This window comes from Callorhinus ursinus, unplaced genomic scaffold (assembly GCF_003265705.2).
Source record: "Callorhinus ursinus isolate GAN/ISIS: 27379988/994484 unplaced genomic scaffold, GSC_fseal_2.0 scaffold47, whole genome shotgun sequence".
Taxonomy (NCBI): Eukaryota; Metazoa; Chordata; class Mammalia; order Carnivora; family Otariidae; genus Callorhinus; species Callorhinus ursinus.
Window position 1 is genome coordinate 6,045,348 of NW_027397109.1, and position 19,698 is coordinate 6,065,045.

Consider the following 19,698-nt stretch of genomic DNA (forward strand, 5'->3'; position numbering starts at 1 on the left):
TCAGTCACTAGGCTACTCTGAAAGGGCAAAAAGACAGACTTGATTTAGAAAATGCTTTTGAGGGTATTTATTTATTTTTACAATTATCTCATTAAGGCACAATTTATATCACGCCATGTCACGCCTGGAAATAAAATGCTACTGTTTCACAAAGTGTTCATACTCTCATTATATATTGCCTCAATATGTTTTAACAACTTCAAAAGTGCTGTGGCATTATACGGGAAAAGATTTTTCTTCTGCAGACGGTAAATGGCACCTTGTAGCTCTTCAAAGCACTTCAGTGTTGTGTAAGATATTCGCACTTCGGAGAAGTTATCTGGGACTCTATCACAATTAACAGAGAAGGGATTATTAGACTGTTTTGGAACCAGAGGCCTTGATTGAGGCTCTAGGCGAAGTTGTTTTTTATCCATACCTGTTCCAACTGGGTCCTGAGATTTCTTCATTGCTTCTTGATGTAAAGATGTTTGTTTACTGTTTGCTGAGTGCTGGTCTGTGCCTTCTGCTTCAGAATCATCAGAGCTGTCATAATTTACCAGATTTTGAGAAGCTCGTAGGGGAGGCAGACTATCAGCCTGGAGTGTGGCATGGGTCTCCTTGGAAATCACAAGATGGCTCAGAGATCCAGAAGAAACATTAGAAGCCCAAGAGATCGAAGCATGAGCACTTCTGGGAATACCAGGAGCAGCGGAAGGGCTAAGTTTTGTTTGGTTCCTGCTTCCGTCTTGGACAAGTGAGGAGCCACAACCACAAATATTTATGCTATCTTTAGATTCAGTTACGTCAAAATACTTGCAAATCGTGAAAAAATGAGTCCAATCTTTTTGCAGTAATTTTAAATATCTAACAAAATATTCAAGGAAACAGGTTTCCGATGAAATCAAAAAGTCAAGAAGAACTGAAGAATCAAATCCTATGTTTTTCAGTAAGAATAAGAAAATACAGTGTGGATTATAACCATACTCATGTGTGTGATGGTTCCACATTTCTTTTTCTTGGGTCGAGCTTTCAGTAGCTTCACATTGTCTGAAAATCAAGGTAACAGAGACCCCAGATTAATGACTGTTTACAAAAATAACATTTTTCAAAAATAACAGTTTTAACTGATATAATTCACATACCACAAATTCACCTAGCAGATTATTTTATACGCATTATTTTAAGAGAAAAAAATTCAAAACAATTTCTTCCTCTAAAAACTCCATGTAAATCTAACTCAATAAATAAAATCCACAGACTTCGGTAGTTCTAGTTACTGTCTGCCGAACAAAAGTCCTCTATCCTCCTGTCTCTTGACATCAGAGTTCCCTCATTCCTACAGGTAACTGATTACATGGGGTAAGATGGGGCTGGAGACTGACCTCCTTCCTTTCCTTCCACGTTCTCCTCCAGGGGTGGGCACGGGACCTAGACTGACCAGTCAGCGCTTCATGCTCCTGGCTACAATGACTGTTTCCAACGTGAACCTGTGACCCCAGCGGGCCAATCAGATTCCCCCACCCCGGGACTCTTGCTGGAGATATTAAAGATGATACTGTAAGGCTGCTGTAAGCCAGGCACTGCTGGAAGCCCCGCCTGAGAATGAATTCAGAGTTGCAAAATACAAGAAAAGAGCAATGATCAACGACATGATTGAATCCCTGTATATACAGTGTATATACAGTGATCTCTGATGCCAACAAGCCCCTTGGAATGAATTTCTGTGAGCTAATAAATGCCTTTTTTGTTTGTTTATTTTTATTTTATTTATTTTTTGCTTAGACTAGTCTGTGTTGGTTTCTATCCTTTACAACCAATCTTAACTAAAAAAGTTACATTAAAAAAAATACAAATGGCATGAGCACATGCCTCTCTGGACACACTGAAGTGAAGAAAGTTAAGAGATTTAATTCAGAGGCTTCCTCTTCCCTGAGCAGTAAGGAGTCAGCTCTGAGTACAACTAAGATCTATTCTAATCGGCTAACAGGCATGCGCATTTTCAGACTGAATTTGTATCTCACCGTTTGGGAGCCTAATTCAAATCACATGCAGGCATTTTGTGTTCTTGATTAGAACCTTTTGAAAATTGGCTGCAAACACTTAAGAGTCTGAAAGCAGCCACTGCATAGGGCCATAACACAAGTACGACCTGGAAGCACCGCACTGCGCCGTTGGGCATTAGTAAGAAAGTCCTTCCTCTGACGCCAAAAAAGAAATGGAAATCAAGCAAATACTTGAGGGTTTTAATAAAGCCGAGCAGAAACAGTGTAAAAGGTCATCAGTTACGAGCTTCATAACCATTTACAGATATTTGCCACAGGATGATATGACCCCATGTACAGCTGCTTTAATAAAGCAGGAACAGGCTCAGCACGCCATGTCATCAGTAACACAGCTTCATGACCAACCTCAGAGACCCGCCTCAAGTTGCTATCAGCCCCCATGCAACCATATAATAAAATGAAAATATTGAGCTGCTGCTTTGGTTACTGACAAGGCTGAGGTTACCTTTAAAAAGGCAAAAATCACCACACTGAAGCTCATGATGGAAAAGTTAGGTGACAAGCATTTTAAAACATCGATTAAATGAAGGTTCGGACAACGGTACGAGCTTGCTCCTGCTTGCAAAGGTAAAACGGATGAAGCTAAACCAGAACCCGTGCCTTCTGGCCCCCTCCAGTCTACTTCTGCTCCCCCAGGTCGGCCTACCCAGCCAAGTTTTCCTAATGAGAACTCAAGTGTAATCTCATTTTCATGTAGGGCAGGGCTAAAGCAAGGAATTGGAACTTACAAGGAAACCACAAGATTGTTAGGGATTTTTCTTTTCCCCTTAATGATGGAAAGTAAACAGTATGTCCAGCACATTATTAAAAATGTTTTCTGCTTTGCTGGCACGTAGTTAGAAAAATTACTTTAAAATATACTAGCCTGGTCAACTTTAGGTAGATGCCCAGTGATGCTTTGGCAGCCTCCAGCATGTCATCATCTTGTTCTATGAAGACCTTGGAGATCCACTCACATGGATTGTGTGACTGAAGGGAGGGCTGAAGGTGAGGCTTTAAGAAGGTCAATAACTCACACATGAAACTCTGTAAATCAACTTCAACAAATGCAAATTTCAAAGAGTGGGCAACTGCTTATGAATACATTAATATCTTATTATAATTTTATATACAGGCATCTCAAGTACTCCAACATGGATTATCATAATTCACACTTTCAAAAAGCCTGTGAGTTAGGGATTCTCTCTACTTTGCAAATTAGGAAACTGAATGTCAGAGGATACAGTTAAAATGTATCCTCTTGAGTGAGTGAATATCATCTATTCACTGCAAGTACCAGATAACTATTTTGGAGAAACTAGAGTTACATGAATTCTTGCTAAAAGTATATAAATAAATGAATAAGTAGTAGGCAAAAGACATCACTTCACTGGATGCCACAGCTGTCTGTTACCAGAGGCAACAGTGCAACCAAGCAAAATCATTTTGCCTTTAAAATAACAGGAAATTTTTTTTTGTTTGAGTATTAAAAGAAAGCACTACTGCTAAGCATAAAAACCAAAAAAGGTTTTGGGGAGTTTTAACTGTAATGTAAAACTCTGAATTATAGAACATATGCCACCTAGTGTTTTAAATTATAACCGCACAGAATGATATCTAGTGTGCAGTAATTACAAGGTAAATGACATTCAAAGCAATTCAGGGAAGTAGCTGCTTACAATTCAAACCTTTCACTAAAACTCTATGCCGCATGTTTAGAGAAGTCTACTATTCCTTTTTAGCAGATGAAATGGAGGACATGTCTTCCCCAAAACCTAAATTGAATATCCTACTTTAAACAGCTGTCTTTGGACTGAGTTAAGATCCTGGACATTATATGCAACAATTTCTTAACCAATGTAACTTCTCACATGTTAGTTTTAATTCACTTTCTAGTTATTGATAATCTATGTTACCCAATTTTATGAAGGAAAATACGAATGAAATACTACAAATTTCTGAACTGAACTGACTTATATCACTTGCTTTGAGGTGCTCAATAGCACCTCTTTGTTTTTAACCTTAGTCATTAATTAGGCCATACAAATTCAGTTTAGCCCACAAAATGTTGACATGTTTCTTGTGTAATTCTAATTTTTCTTTTTTAAAAGAAAATGTAATAAATTATAACATGGAGATTTAATTAGTGGAGTTACAGTCCTGAGATTTGAAAATTATGAATTCCTTTATATCAGTAAACAATTACTCATTACTTTGTACACAAAAGGAGTTCAGAGAATTACCTTTCATTTCATTTGCTGAAGCACAACTTTGAAACTTGATTTCTACAGATTTAATGATAAGTAGGCTTGCTGCTCTGAGAATAACATGATCTGGACCAGGGACATGCTCACATGTAGGTTGAATTTCATCTCCACCAAAGCAGGGAGGTTTTCCATGGACAGATAATGTCCTCAATAAGCCCAAATCCACAGCTCGCAAAACAGCATCAGCTAAAGCCAAAATATCTACATCTAAATGCTGATCTGGTGGCATTACGACAGGGCTAGATCCCCGAAAAAGGTCTTCACCCACTTTCCAGAGAAGGCACTTTTTGATGAATATGATGAACTTCCTTTTGACAAAAGCCTGAACAGGCCAGGTAATAATGTCTAGCACACAAGAAGGTTTCAAAAATAAAATCCTCTGGCAAGTGAAATGTAGCTTCAGATGGATTCTGGAAGCTATAAGAAGTTCAAGTAATTCCAGGGAACATATCAAGCTGTTTATTATTTTAGATGTATCTTGACAGCTTTCAAAATGCTGAGAAAATAACGAATTGTAAAAAACTTCAAAAATAGTGTCAAAAGGAGTCAAGAACTGCTTTAAAATTTCTGCAATGATAAAAACAGTAATTATAAACAAGAGGAAAAGTGAAGGCTTCTTGAAACACAATTTACAATTCAATTTTTATAAATATTATCACTTTACAAGATGAAAAAATGGATGTGGACTGTTTAATGTGAACAAATGGAGATACACAAAATAACAGCTAATAAGACGTTAATGTGAACAAATGAAGATATGCAAAATAACAGCTAATATATAATACACACACACACACACACACACACACACACACACACACACACACAGTAGAGTATTACTCAGCCATGAAAAAGAATGAAATCTTGCCATTTGCAATGACATGGATGGAGCTCAAGAATGTTATGCTAAGTAAAATAAGTCGGTCAGAGAAAGACAAATACTATATGATTTCACTCATATGTGGAATTTAAGAAACAAAACAGATGAACATGGAGGGGGAAAAAAAGGAGGCAAACCAAAAAACAGACTCTCTTTTTTTTGTAAAGATCTTATTTATTTGGCAGAGAGGGAGAGAGAGAGCACAAGTAGGCAGAGCGACAGGCAGAGGGAGAGGGAGAGGCAGGCTCTCAGCTGAGCAGAGAGCCAGACATGGGACCTGATCCCAGGACCCAGGGATCATGACCCGAGCCGAAGGCAGACACTTAACTGACTGAGCCACCCATGTACCCCCCAGAAAACAGACTCTTAACTACAGAGAACAAACTGATGGTTGCTGGAGGGGAGGTGGGCAGGGGGGATGGGTTAAATGGGTGATGGAGATTAAGGAGGACACTTGTGATGAAGACTGGGTGTTATCTGTAAGTGATCAATCACTAAATTCTACTCCTGAAATCAATATTACACTATTTTTTAACTAGAATTTAAATAAAAACTTGAAACAAGCAGAAGAATAACAGCTAATAACCACAGTTAATTATCCACTTTACAAATATCAAAAGGGACATATAATAGCTTTAATTTTTGCCTAATAATTATAGTCTTCAAAAAATTTGGAGTGAGATTCTTTAGTTTCTCGTACTTCAGGACAGATCAGATGCTATAAAGTAAGTTTTAATCTTCATTATAAACATAATGTTCCGGGGCGCCTGGGCGGCTCAGTCGCTAAGTGTCTGCCTTCAGCTCAGGTCATGATCCCGGGGTCCTGGGATCAAGCCCCGCATCAGGCTCCCTGCTCCGCGGGAAGCCTGCTCCTCCCCCTCCCACCCACCCCTGCTTGTGTTCCCTCTCTCGCTGTATCTCTCTCTGTCAAATAAATAAATAAAATCTTAAAAAAAAAAAAAGAAACATAATGTTCCTTGGGAGCAAAAGAATGACATTTATTGGGAACCATAATTTGTACCTGTTTTTTGTGAACATGTATCTTTAAAGATTTCTTTTATTATAACAGTAAGCGTCCAGAGGCAGTATACTGCTTTCTCATTTTCAGGGTATTCAGAAAGATTTTTTTGGCAAAAAGCAATCCAGGAATTACTAAATGTTATCTACAAGTGAGAAAACAAAAAGTAGCAAGTTATAATAGAAAATTTTCTTTACAATTGCAAATTACCTATTATATACAATACAGCTATAACATTGTTTACTCCCTTGCCAAAAAAAAAAAAAAAGTCTAGTATTTGGTAAAACAAGACATAAATATCCTAATATTCTTTAAGTAAAAAAATTCAATGTGCCATAGAAATAAAGGCTCAACAGGGAACATGAAAATATTAGCAGTCATTATTTCTAGGTGGTGGAATGTTGTGTGATTTTTATTTTGTTCTTTATACTTTCTCTCATTTCCCAAATTTTCCACTACTAAGGCCACCATTTTGTATTTAGAAAAAAGTTACTTTGAGAAAGGAATAAGTAATTATAGCTTAAATAAATCGGTAGATGCTTACATTTATTAACTAATTCAGAGATAAGAGAAAAATCTGATGCTCAATTTGTTTGTATTTTTTTCATCATGCTGAGGACCATTCTTAAAATTTATTTATATTGAACCTGTAAAAACGGTCTTGGTCTCCAGCAGAGGCTCCTAAATCTTTTTTTGGAGAAAGGGAAGCAGGCCTACCTGCTCCTTTGAGAAACTGAAGAAGTTATAGACTGACTTGAAACCCATCCTTCGGGTGAAGAATCTGATTTATAATGACTTATGACATATTTAAGACTCTAATCTTTGATACAAGTCACTATTACGTTACTACTCCACTCTTACACTTTTATGGATTTATACGTTATTAAAAGAGCAAACATTTTATTGATACAAACACTTGAAGGGTAAATCAAATGCCAAAGAACAATTTTAAAGAAACTATGAAAGAAAATAGCATAACTTGATTACTTATCTTACCTTTTCTCTCAATTGGAAATACAGAAGTAGTGCAAGGCACTTTGCAGCCATGTGAGATAACAATTTATCCGAGTTTTGGAACATACAGGTCTACGGGAAAGCAAATAAATTTACCAACTATTACTGAATGTTTTTAAACTTTTTAAAAATTTTTTAATTGTTATGTTAATCACCATACATTACATCATTAGTTTTTGACGTAGTGTTCCATGATTCATTGTGCATAACACCCAGTGCTCCACGCAGAACGTGCCCTCTTTAATACCCATCACCAGGCTAACCCATCCCCCCACCCCCCTCCCCTCTAGAACCCTCAGTCTGTTTTTCAGAGTCCATCGTCTCTCATGGTTGGTCTGTTTTTAAAACTTTTGTTTTAAAAAATCTAGATCTAAAGAAAAACCCCCAAAACAACAACAGCAAAAAAACCCCATAAAAAACAAATGGCTTACTAATTTAGAATCGATGTCAGATGATTTTAAAAGAATTTTAATTATATCTCTGTATTTCTCCTTTGCACGGAAGTCAGTTTCAACAGACAATATTCTGGTTATCATCACTTTGATTACTGTTAACTGAAGGAGCATTACTTCCCGGGCGCTGTATATCGGCGAGTGTTTCTTCAAACACACAGGCACTACAAAAATGGTAGCCAAATTGGCAGAGGATGGCTGATGCTTGTCCTGGACACCATGGGGGTCTGGGCATTCTGAAGAGGGGGCTGTAGAGCAATCTTGATCCAAAGATGATGGGTTGAGATAAAAGATGTAATCATGGTTCTCATTTTCAAGTGTGGCTCCCAGAAGTACCTTCCTGTACAATTGTTCTAAAACGTCAAAGAAAGCTTTCATTGGGACTGCCAAAATATATCTCATGAGAAAGCTGACAACTCCAAACTGTAAATATTAATCTCAGAAATGCAACAAATCTGTAAGATGTTTTCTTCGGGAAAACCTAAAACAGGAACGGTAATTTTAAAATTAGCGTCATATACATCATATTACAGGGGAAAGGCATCTGTTTTCCCTTAATCATTTAGCCCTCTCAAGTTAAATAAAGGTAATACTGACTGCTTAATTTCTAAAATGGAAAACTGGTAATAAGAACATTATCTTAAGACTGTAAAAATGAAATGGATGCTTTCCATACAGATTGAAGACCATAAATTTATTTTTAATTTTATCAGAGCAGAAACTTTACCTTTCCTCTAACATTTCTCAATGGGCCATGAGGGCCTCTCAATCTTGGCACTACTGACATTAGGGGCTGGATAATTTTGTTGTGGGGGAGCTGGCCTGTGCACTGCAGGAAGTTTAGCAGCATTCCTGGCCTCTGCCCGCCAGATGCCAGGAGTACCTCCTTTGGCGGGGGTGGGGGGCATAACCATGCAGGCTGACACCCACAGGGCCACCTCCAATTAATTAACCTTCACCTTCAACTTACAGATAAAAACCTAGTTAGATCGCTGTGTGGTCAAACTACTGTGATTATTGATGATTAATTCACAACTTAAAATTAAATAATAGGAAGATCCTTAGCCTGGACTTTCAACATTAAATAAAAAATGAAAAATGCCAAGAAAAAGACAAAATGTTAAGCGAAAATAATCCAAACGTGAGCATACTGTCCTTGTAGCTGGATACAACTTTAGACACGCCCGCTGTCCCGGGACAGACTCTGACAAGATAGAGACCAGCAAGAATGAGGAGAAGAGAAAGGACTTTTAGGGTCAGACGTGGCTTATAAAGCAAGGAATATGGACAATCATTGATAGATGAGTATTAGAGGAAATATTATGGGTAATACAAGTATTAATGTAGTTACTAAAGAGCAAGTGTGGCTGGGAGAAATTTAAGACTTTGGCAGAAGCTAGAGATTCCTGAATATCCTTCCAATGAAATGCGGAGCCTCTGGGAATTATATGATCCTTTGGGGCTCAGGCCTTTCATTGCCTTTGAGCTATTTCACACCTTTGTAAATTTGTTGATTGCTGATGGCAATGCAAATAATTCTTGTCTATAGACATGCAAATAATTGTCTGGTGGAGGGTCAACCCTCCTCTCAGCAGGAAAAGCCAGGTTTGCTTCTATTTGTAAACTCAGTTCAACATTCCTTTACTCCCTATAAATTCATGGTTCTTTAACTTTTCCTTTAAAACGGTTGTGACATCTGCCTAGTTCTTTCATTAGTTAATGAGTTAAATAAAATTGCTGATACAAGTTCATTTTATATGGGTCATGACTTTGTCCTTTCCCAATTTATCCTTTAATAAAGTCCAAGGACTTTCCCTATCTACTCCGGCCCATTTATAAATGCCCAGTCCATCTTTAACCTTGGTCCTCACTAGAGGAATCCTAGGAGGGCTGTCACTTACATTGGGTCTCACTTCTACAGGATGGCCCACTGATCTGCCCCTGGTCTTTACCTTTCCCCTCCCTCTCCACTGGTTTCTTCCCCCTTGCTTAGCTTCTAAGGAATTTCAATTCCTGATCACCCCCACAGGACAAAACTGCCTTGTTTTTGTCCTATAGTGTAAAAATAAGTTTTAAGAAACCTATAGATGGTAACTTAAAGTTAAGAATGAAACTTTCTCTGGTAAAGTTTCTCTGAATCCTCTTTTGAAACTGTGGTGAACATCCCACATGATTTGGAAACATAACTAATTATCGGGAACCTTGTTCCATCTGATAGTGTTCAATGTTATCTGTTACCTGAACACTGTGCTCTCAGAAAGCAAGAATGATTAATGTTCCAAGAAACGACTCACCATATTCCCAGATAGGCCTCACCTCTACGCTTCCACATTGATTCCCCTTGTTTCACAAACCCCCACATTTCCTTCTTCTTCTTTGAGAGGTGTCCCATTAATGAACATTCTACCTGTTGCAATAGCCTGAATAAAATCATCTTAATTGGTGAATTTTATCTGTCACAAACAGAAACTAGCTTTCATATTCTACTTCAGGGTCCACTTCCACTGTATTTATTTCACTTTATATTTTGGTTATAACAGTAACATTTTTTCCCAATAAAACTATTGACATCTTTTATTGAAGTTGATATAAACTATTACGTTTTTATATGTCAAATATTCTGTGACAATAGATTATTTTAGGTTTTAACTAATATCACATGCACAAGTCTATTATAATTTTTAGCTGCAAATGGAATTCTTTTTATTTCAATTCCATGGCAGTAACAATACTTCCATTAAGGAGCACCTGGGTGGCTCAGTCAGTTGGGCGTCCGACTCTTGGTATTTGCTCAGGTCATGACCTCAGGGTTGTGGGATCAAGCCCAGGGCTCCACACTTGGCATGGAGTTTGCTTGGGATTCTCTCCCTCTGTCCCTCCCCCTGTGCTTCCTGTCAAATAAATAAATAAATCTTAAAAAAAAAACAAAAAACACTTTCAATAATATTCCTATAAATCTTAAGCCCTTAAATTTTTCCATGAATGAGAATAAGATTGTGGGTATTCAACAATTTTTGACCTATAAAAAGGGCCATTTCAAATGGTTCAAACATTTCAGCATGCAAGACTAAAGTGAATACCAGTAAATAAATAGATACATAGATAAGCAAGTAAGCAAGCCAGCATTTCAGGGGGGAAATGGGCCATTTTCTATCATCGTAGGACCCAGGTTCTTTGATAAGAGTGGTTGTGAGTAATCAGATTGAAAAGCATCAGCTGGGGCCCACAAATGCCAGGCAGGTATAGGGTGCCAAGGACAGGCTGCCCCAAAATGTGCCACTCTGGCACATTGATTATTTTAAATAAAAGTTACTTCAGAGAGAGCCTGTGCAGGAAGGACACTCAGACCCTCCTCTGTCCCCCTGAAAACAGGAAATAAATCTCCCACACAAGAGGTATCCTCCCAGTATCAGGAGATAGAGACAACCTGATCTCCACAGATAGGAAATTTAGAGCCAGCAAAGCTGTATAAACAACCTTTTTTAATTTTTACTAATTTACTAGCACAATCCAAATTCTCTTAAGAATTCCTTACTAAGGGCGCCTGGGTGGCTCAGTTGGTTAAGCGACTGCCTTCGGCTCAGGTCATGATCCTGGAGTCCCGGGATCGAGTCCCGCATCGGGCTCCCTGCTCAGCAGGGTGTCTGCTTCTCCCTTGGACCCTCCCCCATCTCATGCTCTCTCTATCTCATTCTCTCTCTCAAATAAATAAATAAAATCTTTAAAAAAAAAATTCCTTACTAATTAAAGCATGCAAAGTTAAGTTTTCTCTGCCCTGTCAATTCCTCACAGATTATTTTCTCTTTGTCTAAAAAGCATAAAAACTGCCCATCTCGGTCATTTCTTTAGGTGTTAACTGTCATTCCTGGGCCTCTTGCACATGTAATAAAACTGTTTTTTTTTGTTGTTGTTTTTTTTCTGTTAATCCATCTCATATAGATTTAAGTCTTAGTCTAGCTGGAAGACCTTGAAAGGTAGAGGAAGAATTTTTCCCTCCCTTCACAGGTACCAAATAGGTACCAGATAGGTACCAGATAGGTGCTAGGCTGGTTACCTCATTACAGTATCTTTTAAAATATTGATTTTGGCCAAAGAAATCTACATTGAAACAAATGTCTGTGGGTAGCCTATTGAGAACTGTAGCTTTTTTTTTTTTTTTTTAAAGGAATTAAAGTATTAAAGGAAAAGACAAATGCTGAAAAAATGAACTAGGGTATTTGACCAACTAGACCTTTTTTTCCTGAAGTGTCTGTTACAAGGGTAGTAGATCTCAAGCTCTTTTCCATGCTGGTCTGGAGGAAGGTGTACCTCTCAGACAAGTTTTTAAACCAGCTATACTGGATATATGGGAGAGATCTGTCTAGCCTGAAAAGGAAACAAATATTATGGAAGGTCTAACTAGGATAAAAAACGGGTAGCGTTTGGGGCGCCTGGGTGGCTCAGGTCATGATCCCAGGGTCCTGGGATCGAGCCCCGCATCGGGCTCCCTGCTCAGTGGGAAGCCTGCTTCTCCCTCTCCCACTCCCCCTGCTTGTGTTCCCTTTCTCGCTGTGTCTCTCTCTGTCAAATAAATAAATCTTAAAAAAAAAAAAAAGAAACGGGTAGCGTTTTCAAAGAGATTTTTTTCAGAAAATACCTCTTGGCAGAGGAGAATGAATACTAGGTGGTCAAAAGGGGTACCCAATACAACATAAAATTTACCTCAAGTCTCTCTTTTACTGTTTAAGTACTATAAATGATTTGAATTGTGTATTCTATTCCTAATAGAAGCATATGTGTCTTAATATAAAAGTAATATATTCCCACTCATCTTCACACAAAGTCGATGCTTCAGGAATAAGAACTGCTAAAGTTTAGGGGCACCTGGGTGGCTCAGATGCTTAAGCGTCTGCCTTAGGCTCAGGTCATGATCGCGGGGTCCTGGGATCAAGCCCCTCCTCACGCTCCCAGCTCAGCAGGGAGTTGGCTTGGCCCTATGCCCCTCCCCCAACTCGCGTGTGCGCGCGCGCGCGCGCGCGCACACACACACAGGCAAGAACGCGCTCTCTCTCAAATAAATAAAATCTAAAAAAAAGAAAAAGAACTGCTAAAATTTATTCAGTGCCTACTATGTACCAGACACCGTTCTAAGTGAGTAATAGCTTCACAACAACTTTATGAGGTGGATAATTATCATACCTATTTTACAAATAAGGAAATTAAGGCGAGGAGAGATTAAGTTACAGAGGTAGTTAAGTGGCAGAGCCAGGATCTGAACCCACAAAGTCTAATATCAAAGCTTGTGGTCCTCCTCAAATTTCCTCTGATGCTCTAAGTCTCAGGAAAATGGATGAATATTGAACTTCTAACCAGCTTCCTAAGTGAAAGTAGTAACTCACACAGTCTAATTTTTAACAGTTTCTAGATTTTCTCCCACAGTACTGTAAATCAGAATACCCATTTTTCACATGCTGCACAGCATCTAAACTCAAGGCAATTACTATACAACTTCCTAATGCAAACCAAGATCAATTTTTTTCAAAAGACACTCAGCAACCAAAGGTTAAAACGTTAACCAGGCCATCCCATTTGATTGAATTTTTATATTAAATTACTTTTAGAAGCTACATCAAACCCTGGATGAAAAGCCAAAATATCCACAGATCATATTTTGATTATCAGCCACCAACAGTTTAAAGGCAGTATAAATATGACTAAGACCTTCGTTTTACTTAACTTAAAATAATTTCAACCTTTTACAAAAATTAACTCAAAATGCATCATGGGCTTAAAACTTAAAATAAGATTTTAGGAAAAAAAGAAAAAAGCAGGAGAAAAATCTTTAGGATTCAAGGCTAGGCAAAAAGTTCTTAATCTTTGCCCCCAAAGCAGTCTCTAAAAAGTAAAAATTGATAAACCAGAGCTCAACAAAATTAAAAACTTTTGCTCTGTGAAGGACCCTATAATGAGCATGAAAAGACAAGTTATAGACTGAGAGAAGATATTTGTTATTCACATAATCAAAGGGTTAGTATCTACAATATATAAAGGATTCTCAAAACTCAGTATTTCAAAAATAGTAATAATTAGAAAATGGGCAAGAGACATGAACAGACCTTTCTCTGAAGAGGATAATACAGATGGCAAAAAAGTGCACAAAAAAGATGTTCAATCACATTAGCCACTGGGGAAATGTAAATTAAAATCACAGTAAATACTATTATCACTATAATGGAAATAAAAAATAGTGGCACCAAATTCTGGAGAGGATATGGAGAACCAGACTACTCTTACGTTGCTGGTGAGATTATAAAATGGTATAGTCACTCTGGAAAACAGTCTGGTAGTTTCTTTAAAAAACTAAACATACTCTTAACCATATGTTCCAGCAATTGCACTCCTTGGTATTTACTCAAAGGAGCTGAAAACTTATGTCAACATAAAAACCTGCACACAGATATACAGAGCAGCTTTATTCACAGTTTCCAAAATTTGGAAGCAGTGAAGATGTCCTTCAGTGGATGATAAACTGTGGTACAATGGAATATTTATTCAGTGCTAAAAAGGAAGAGCTATTGAGCCATGAAAAGATATGAAGGAAACTTAAATGTATAGTACTAAGTAAAAAAAGCCAATCTGAAAAGGCTATATACTATATGATTCCAACTATATGACATTCTGGAAAAGGTAAAACTATAGAGACAATAAAAAAGATCAGTGGTTGCTAGAAAGGGATGAATAGATGAAGCACAGATTTTTAGGGCAGTGAAAAGACTCTGTATGATCCTATAATGGTGGATATATATCATTGTATGTTTGTCCTAACTCAGAGAATGTGCACCAACCAGAGTGAACCCTAGCATGAACTGATAATGATAATGTAGGTTCATCAACTGTAACAAATGTTACCACTCTGGTGGGGGGATGTTGATAACACAGGGGAGGGCTATGCATGTGCGAGGGGCAGGAGGTATATATACAGGAAATTTCTATACTTTCTGATCAATTTTACAATGAACCTAAAACTGCTCTAAAAAATAAAATCTTTAAAGCAAAATAAGAAACTAAATATGCAACTACTGTATGACCTAGTAATTACATACCTGGGCAGTTATTCCAGTAAAATGAAGACTTATAGTCACACAAAAACCTGCATATGAGAGCTCACAGCAGGTTCATCCATAATAGCAAAAAACGAGATAACCCAGATGTCCTTCAATGCATGAATGGTATACTACACAGCAGTAAGGAAAGAACTATTGATGCATGCCATAATTTGGATAGTTCTTAGGGGATTATGCTAAGAGAAAAGCCAATCTCAGAAGGTTGTATATTGTGTGGTTCCATTCTTGAAATGACAAAATTAGAGAGATGGAGAAGAGATTAGTGGTTGCCAGAGGTTAGGGAGCCCCCCCTGGAACTTGGTGGGTAGGGTTATAAAGGCCAATATAAGGGTTCCTTGTGATCATGGAACTGGTGAAGGCAACACTAACCAACATATGTGATAAAAATTGCATAGAACTAAATATACACACAGATAAATGAACAGAAGTAAAAACAGGAAATCTGAACGGGATCAGTGGATTATACTAATCCTGGTTGTGATATTGTACGATAGTTGTGAAAGATGCTACCATTGGAGAAAACTAGTCAAAGGGTACACAAGATCTCTCTGTATTATTTCTTACAACTGCATGTGAATCTATAATTTCTCAAAATTAACAATTCAATTAAAAATATAATAATTTCAGGGGCGCCTGGGTGGCTCAGTCGATTAAGCAACTGACTCTTGATTTCAGCTCAGGTCATGATCTCAGGGTTGCAAGATCAGGACTGTGAGATCATCAGGTTGTGATCAAGCCATGGTGGGCTCCATGCTCAGCAGGGAGTCTGCTTGACCCTCTCCCTCTGTTCTTCCCCCTGCTTGCACTCTATCTCTAAAATAAAAAAATAAAATCTTTTAAAAAATATACAATAATTACAGCTATAGATATCAGCCTTCTGATCCCAAGTGTTAATATGCATAGGATTTCATTAATATCAACTAAATATATATGTAAACGTATTGGGACTTTGATTTTAAAAATTCCTAGACAGAAAACTGAGCAGAATGGTATTTTAAAATGTTAAAAAATATTTTCTTAAAAAATATTCCTAAGTAATAACTAGGTAGAAATTTTAAGCACATGATCTATTTATTCATTAGAAGGCATTCTACCATCACCCAATTTCAAAATTATTAAAAAACAAATTGCTAGTAATTTAATCCTTCTTTTATGCAGATAACAATAATAAAAAAGATGCCACTATCTCTTTTACGAGATTTTCTTTAAATAACCCATATATTGAAAATTCAGAAAAATAATTACTTCCATGGTCAATGTTACAATGAAAAAATGCTTTCCTTTATATGAAAAGCTACTACAGTTTGCCAATCGGCTAGGAAAATCAAAATTGGGCTTTGGCTTAAGGCAACAGTAGGTTCAAATCTGATCATAGCCCAACTGGTCACTTAACGTATATTGCCCCATTAATGAAGATGCTGTGATTCTAAAGGCAGAAATAAATAATAAATAAATAAACAAGTAAATAAATAAATAAGTAGTACTATATCCAACTAAAAAGCTTCTGCACAGCTGAATAAATCATCAACAAAATAAAACCTATGGAATAGAAAAAATAATGTTCACAAACCATACATCTGATAAGGAATTAATACCCAAAACATATAAAGAACTCATACAACTCAAAACAAAAAACCACAAATAATCCAAATGGGCACAGGAGCTAAATAGACCTTATCCCAAAGAAGATATATGAAAGGCCAACAAGGTACATGAAAAGATGCTCAACATCACCACTCATTAGGAAGATGCAAATTAAAACTACAACGAGATATCACCTCACACCTGTTAAAGAGTCACCATCATCAAAAAGAGACAACAAATGCTGGAAAGATGTGGAGAAAAGGGAATCCATGTGCACCATTGGTGGCAATGTAAATTCCTGCAGCCACTATGGAAAGCAATATGGAGGAGCCTTAAAAAATTAATAGAACTACCATATGATACGGCAATTCCACTTCTGAGGTTATATCCAAAAGAATCAAAACGCTAACCTGAAAACACATCTGCACCCCCATGTTCCTAACAGCATTATTTATAATAACCAAGACATGGAAGCGACCTAAGTGGATAAAAAAGGTGTGGTATGTATAAATGATGGAATATTATTCAGCCATAAAAAATGAGGAAATCATTCCATTTGTAACAACATGGATGGACCTTGAGGACATTATGCTAAGTTAAATTAGTCAGAAAAAGACAAATACTGTATGATCTCACTTATATGTGGGAATCTAAATAAACAAAAAACAAACCCAAACTCATAGCAAAAGAGATCAAACTTGTGGTTATCAAAGGCAGAGGGTGGGGTGGTGGCGGAACTGGAGGAAGGTGGCCAAGAGGTACAGACTTCCAGCTATAAGTTAAATAAGGTACAACACGATGACTATTGCTGACCCAGCTGTAGGATACACAGGAAAGCTGCTAAGAGAGTAAATCCTAAGAGTTTTCACAAGAAAAAAAATTTTTCCCCTTTTTCTTCTTTCATTGCTTTTTATTATGTCTATAGGAGAAGATATATGTTAGCTGAACCTACTGTGGTAATCATTTCACAATAAATGTAAATCAAACCATCATGCTGTATGCCTTAAACTGATACAGTGATGTGTATCAATTATTTCTCAATAAAATCAGGGGGGAAAATGTTGGGATCTTTAAGTGTTCAATCTTCCATGTCCTCTCTCTTCTTAGAGCAATTTCATGGACTCTCTGTGTCTTCAATTACTATCTCCATGTTGTTTTCTTCTACCTCTCAGTTTATGGTGACTGTATCTCCTAGGCACCCAAGCTAGAAATCTGGACATCCTTCTGGACCCTTCCTCAGCCCATTTCTCTCCACCCTCACTGGTACTACTGCAGTACACCACTTCTACCCCAGACAACCAACAGATTTCTTGCTAAATGGTTGTTTCTTAGCCCACCCTACACCCACTTTCTTCTGAAAAACCTCTTCACTCTCTTTAGGATAAAGTCCAACCCCCTGGACACAGCTTAGCAAGTCCTTCAAGACCTGCTTCTTGGAATTCCCTCATCAATCTGCCCCACAAACTAAGCTACAGGCTTTCTCTAAAGTCCTCAGAAACTGTGCACTTTAAGGGTTCCAAAGCTTTGCTTGGCATTCTTTCTAAGCCACATTCAACCTTCTCCCTCCCACTCTCAACCTTTAATTTGAAAACCTGCAGTCCCAGGGAAGCCTTTTACATATCCAACTCAGGATTAGGGGGCCCCGCCAAGTGCTCCTTCAGCCTATACTACAGTATTTATCTCACAGCATTGTCTATAATTATTTTCTAGTTTGGTTTCCCCACACTTTGACTATGAGCTTCCCTGGGCAGGACTGAGTTGTTTGCTTAAATAGGTCAATAGGTAGCTCATGAGGAAAGCACCAAAACATGTATTCTTGAATGAGTGATAGTGTAAAAGAAAACATCAGGGGGCAAATTGAAAGTGTCTGCAGTGACCCCCATCTGCCACACAACATCTTAACATATCTCATTACATAAAAGCAATTGATACATCAAATTACTTCCTTTACATAATAGAGTAGGCCATTCCATGTGGACATTGGTGGTAGCCAAATGTCTGGTGTATTGGATGACTCAGTTTAAAATAATGGCAGCGCTTTTTGGATTACTATAATAGCCTTCCACATTTGCAGTAACCCTGCTCCAGCTAGTCTTTTCCATTGAGTAGCCGGCCAGTGATCTTTTCAAAACATAAATACGATATTGTAACTTCTCTACTACCATGGCTTACAAGGTCCTGCAAAGGTCTGCGACCTGTCCCAACATCCCCAATCTTAATACCAATCATTCTCCCTCTTACTCACTCTGCTTGATACGCTGGTCTCCTTTCTTGCAGTTTCTGTTAAACAGCAAAGGTCATTCCAGCACCAGAGGCTTTGCACTTGTTGATTCTACCAGCTTGCAAAATTCTTCCCTCCTTCTCCCCTCCCCCCATACCCCAGATCTCGCCTTGGTTGGTTCCTCCTCATTCACATCGCTGCTCAAATGTCACTTCCTCAGAGAACTTTCCTGACTACCTATCTAAAACAGCCAACACGTCCTAGTCAAGCTCGATCCTCTTATTCTCCTTGACTTTCTTTATATAACCTAACCCTACGTGATAATTTTATCTGTCTCCCCTGTTAAAGCGAAAGCTTCACGAGGACAAGTGATTGCATCTACCTTGTTCACTGTTGTCTCCCTAACGGCTAGAACAGTGCCCGGCCAATAAACACTTGCTAAATGAATACACGCACTCAATAAGCTTGTCCATCTCGCGTATTTTCCATTCTCCTTTCCCCCTCATTGTCAGAAATCCGTGAGGGTCGCTGTCCTTGCAGGGAAGCTCTTGAAGCGTAACCGCCATCCCAAAAAGAGTCCTCTTTTCCTCACCGGGAGAGGCAAGCCCAGCCTGGTAGCAGCTAATGGGGCCTCAGGGACCGAAAGATGAGCCACGGACCCGGCACCCTCGTCTTAAGAGCGCCGAGAAGCTGCGGCACTTGGCGTCCCTTTCCTCGCTTCCTGGGGACTGCCGCCTCCCCAACCTTAGACCCCTGAACTAGCCTCTCAGCCGGCCGCACACACGCCTTCCCCGCCGCCGAGCTCCGCTGCCACTCCTAGTTACCTGCCGGAGATCCGCCTTGGGAGACTCAGCCTTCTCGCCGCCATTCGAAAGAACAGGAGCACCTTCCGGGCCACCGTAGTTCGCGGAAAGCACACGCTGATCTCTCCTTCCGCATGCGCAGAGATCCCGTTCAGCGCACAGTGTCTCTTAGCAACCGCATTGAGTCCCTCCGCCAGGGGCGGAGCATCGGAAGCCACAGGGGGGAAGCCGAGGGGGAAGTGAGTGAGACCAATCGGAGACGAGTCCCAACCTCGACCGGCACGCCTCCTCTAACTGTCGCGAATGCGCAGACAGCTTTACGGCAGGCGAGG

At 38.6% G+C, this 19,698-nt stretch overlaps 1 protein-coding gene across 1 annotated transcript; it reads right to left on the reverse strand.

The window, feature by feature from the left end:
- Window positions 1-890: 890 nt before the first annotated feature.
- LINS1 (lines homolog 1) lies at window positions 891-19,632 on the reverse strand. Its single transcript, XM_073882501.1, has 9 exons — window positions 19,388-19,632; window positions 18,588-18,622; window positions 7,635-8,008; window positions 7,186-7,275; window positions 6,193-6,334; window positions 4,268-4,858; window positions 2,911-3,082; window positions 1,365-1,578; window positions 891-1,029 (listed from the first exon to the last, which is right to left on the reverse strand). Exons 1-9 carry the CDS (start codon window positions 19,429-19,431, stop codon window positions 1,021-1,023), a joined length of 1,671 nt encoding a protein of 556 aa, XP_073738602.1. The 5' UTR covers window positions 19,432-19,632; the 3' UTR covers window positions 891-1,020.
- Between the last annotated feature and the right edge of the window lie 66 nt (window positions 19,633-19,698).

What these genes read in the sequence shown, in the direction of transcription:
- LINS1 (XM_073882501.1), bottom strand. Translation starts at nt 19,431, where the DNA reads ATGGCGGCGAGAAGGCTGAGTCTCCCAAGGCGGATCTCCGGCAG. An exon ending in CTGACATCGATTCTAAATTA is followed by an intron (nt 7,276 to 7,634) that starts GTAAGCCATTTG and finishes GCTTTCCCGTAG; the next exon opens with ACCTGTATGTTCCAAAACTC. An exon ending in TTCAGCAAATGAAATGAAAG is followed by an intron (nt 3,083 to 4,267) that starts GTAATTCTCTGA and finishes CATTTGTTGAAG; the next exon opens with TTGATTTACAGAGTTTCATG.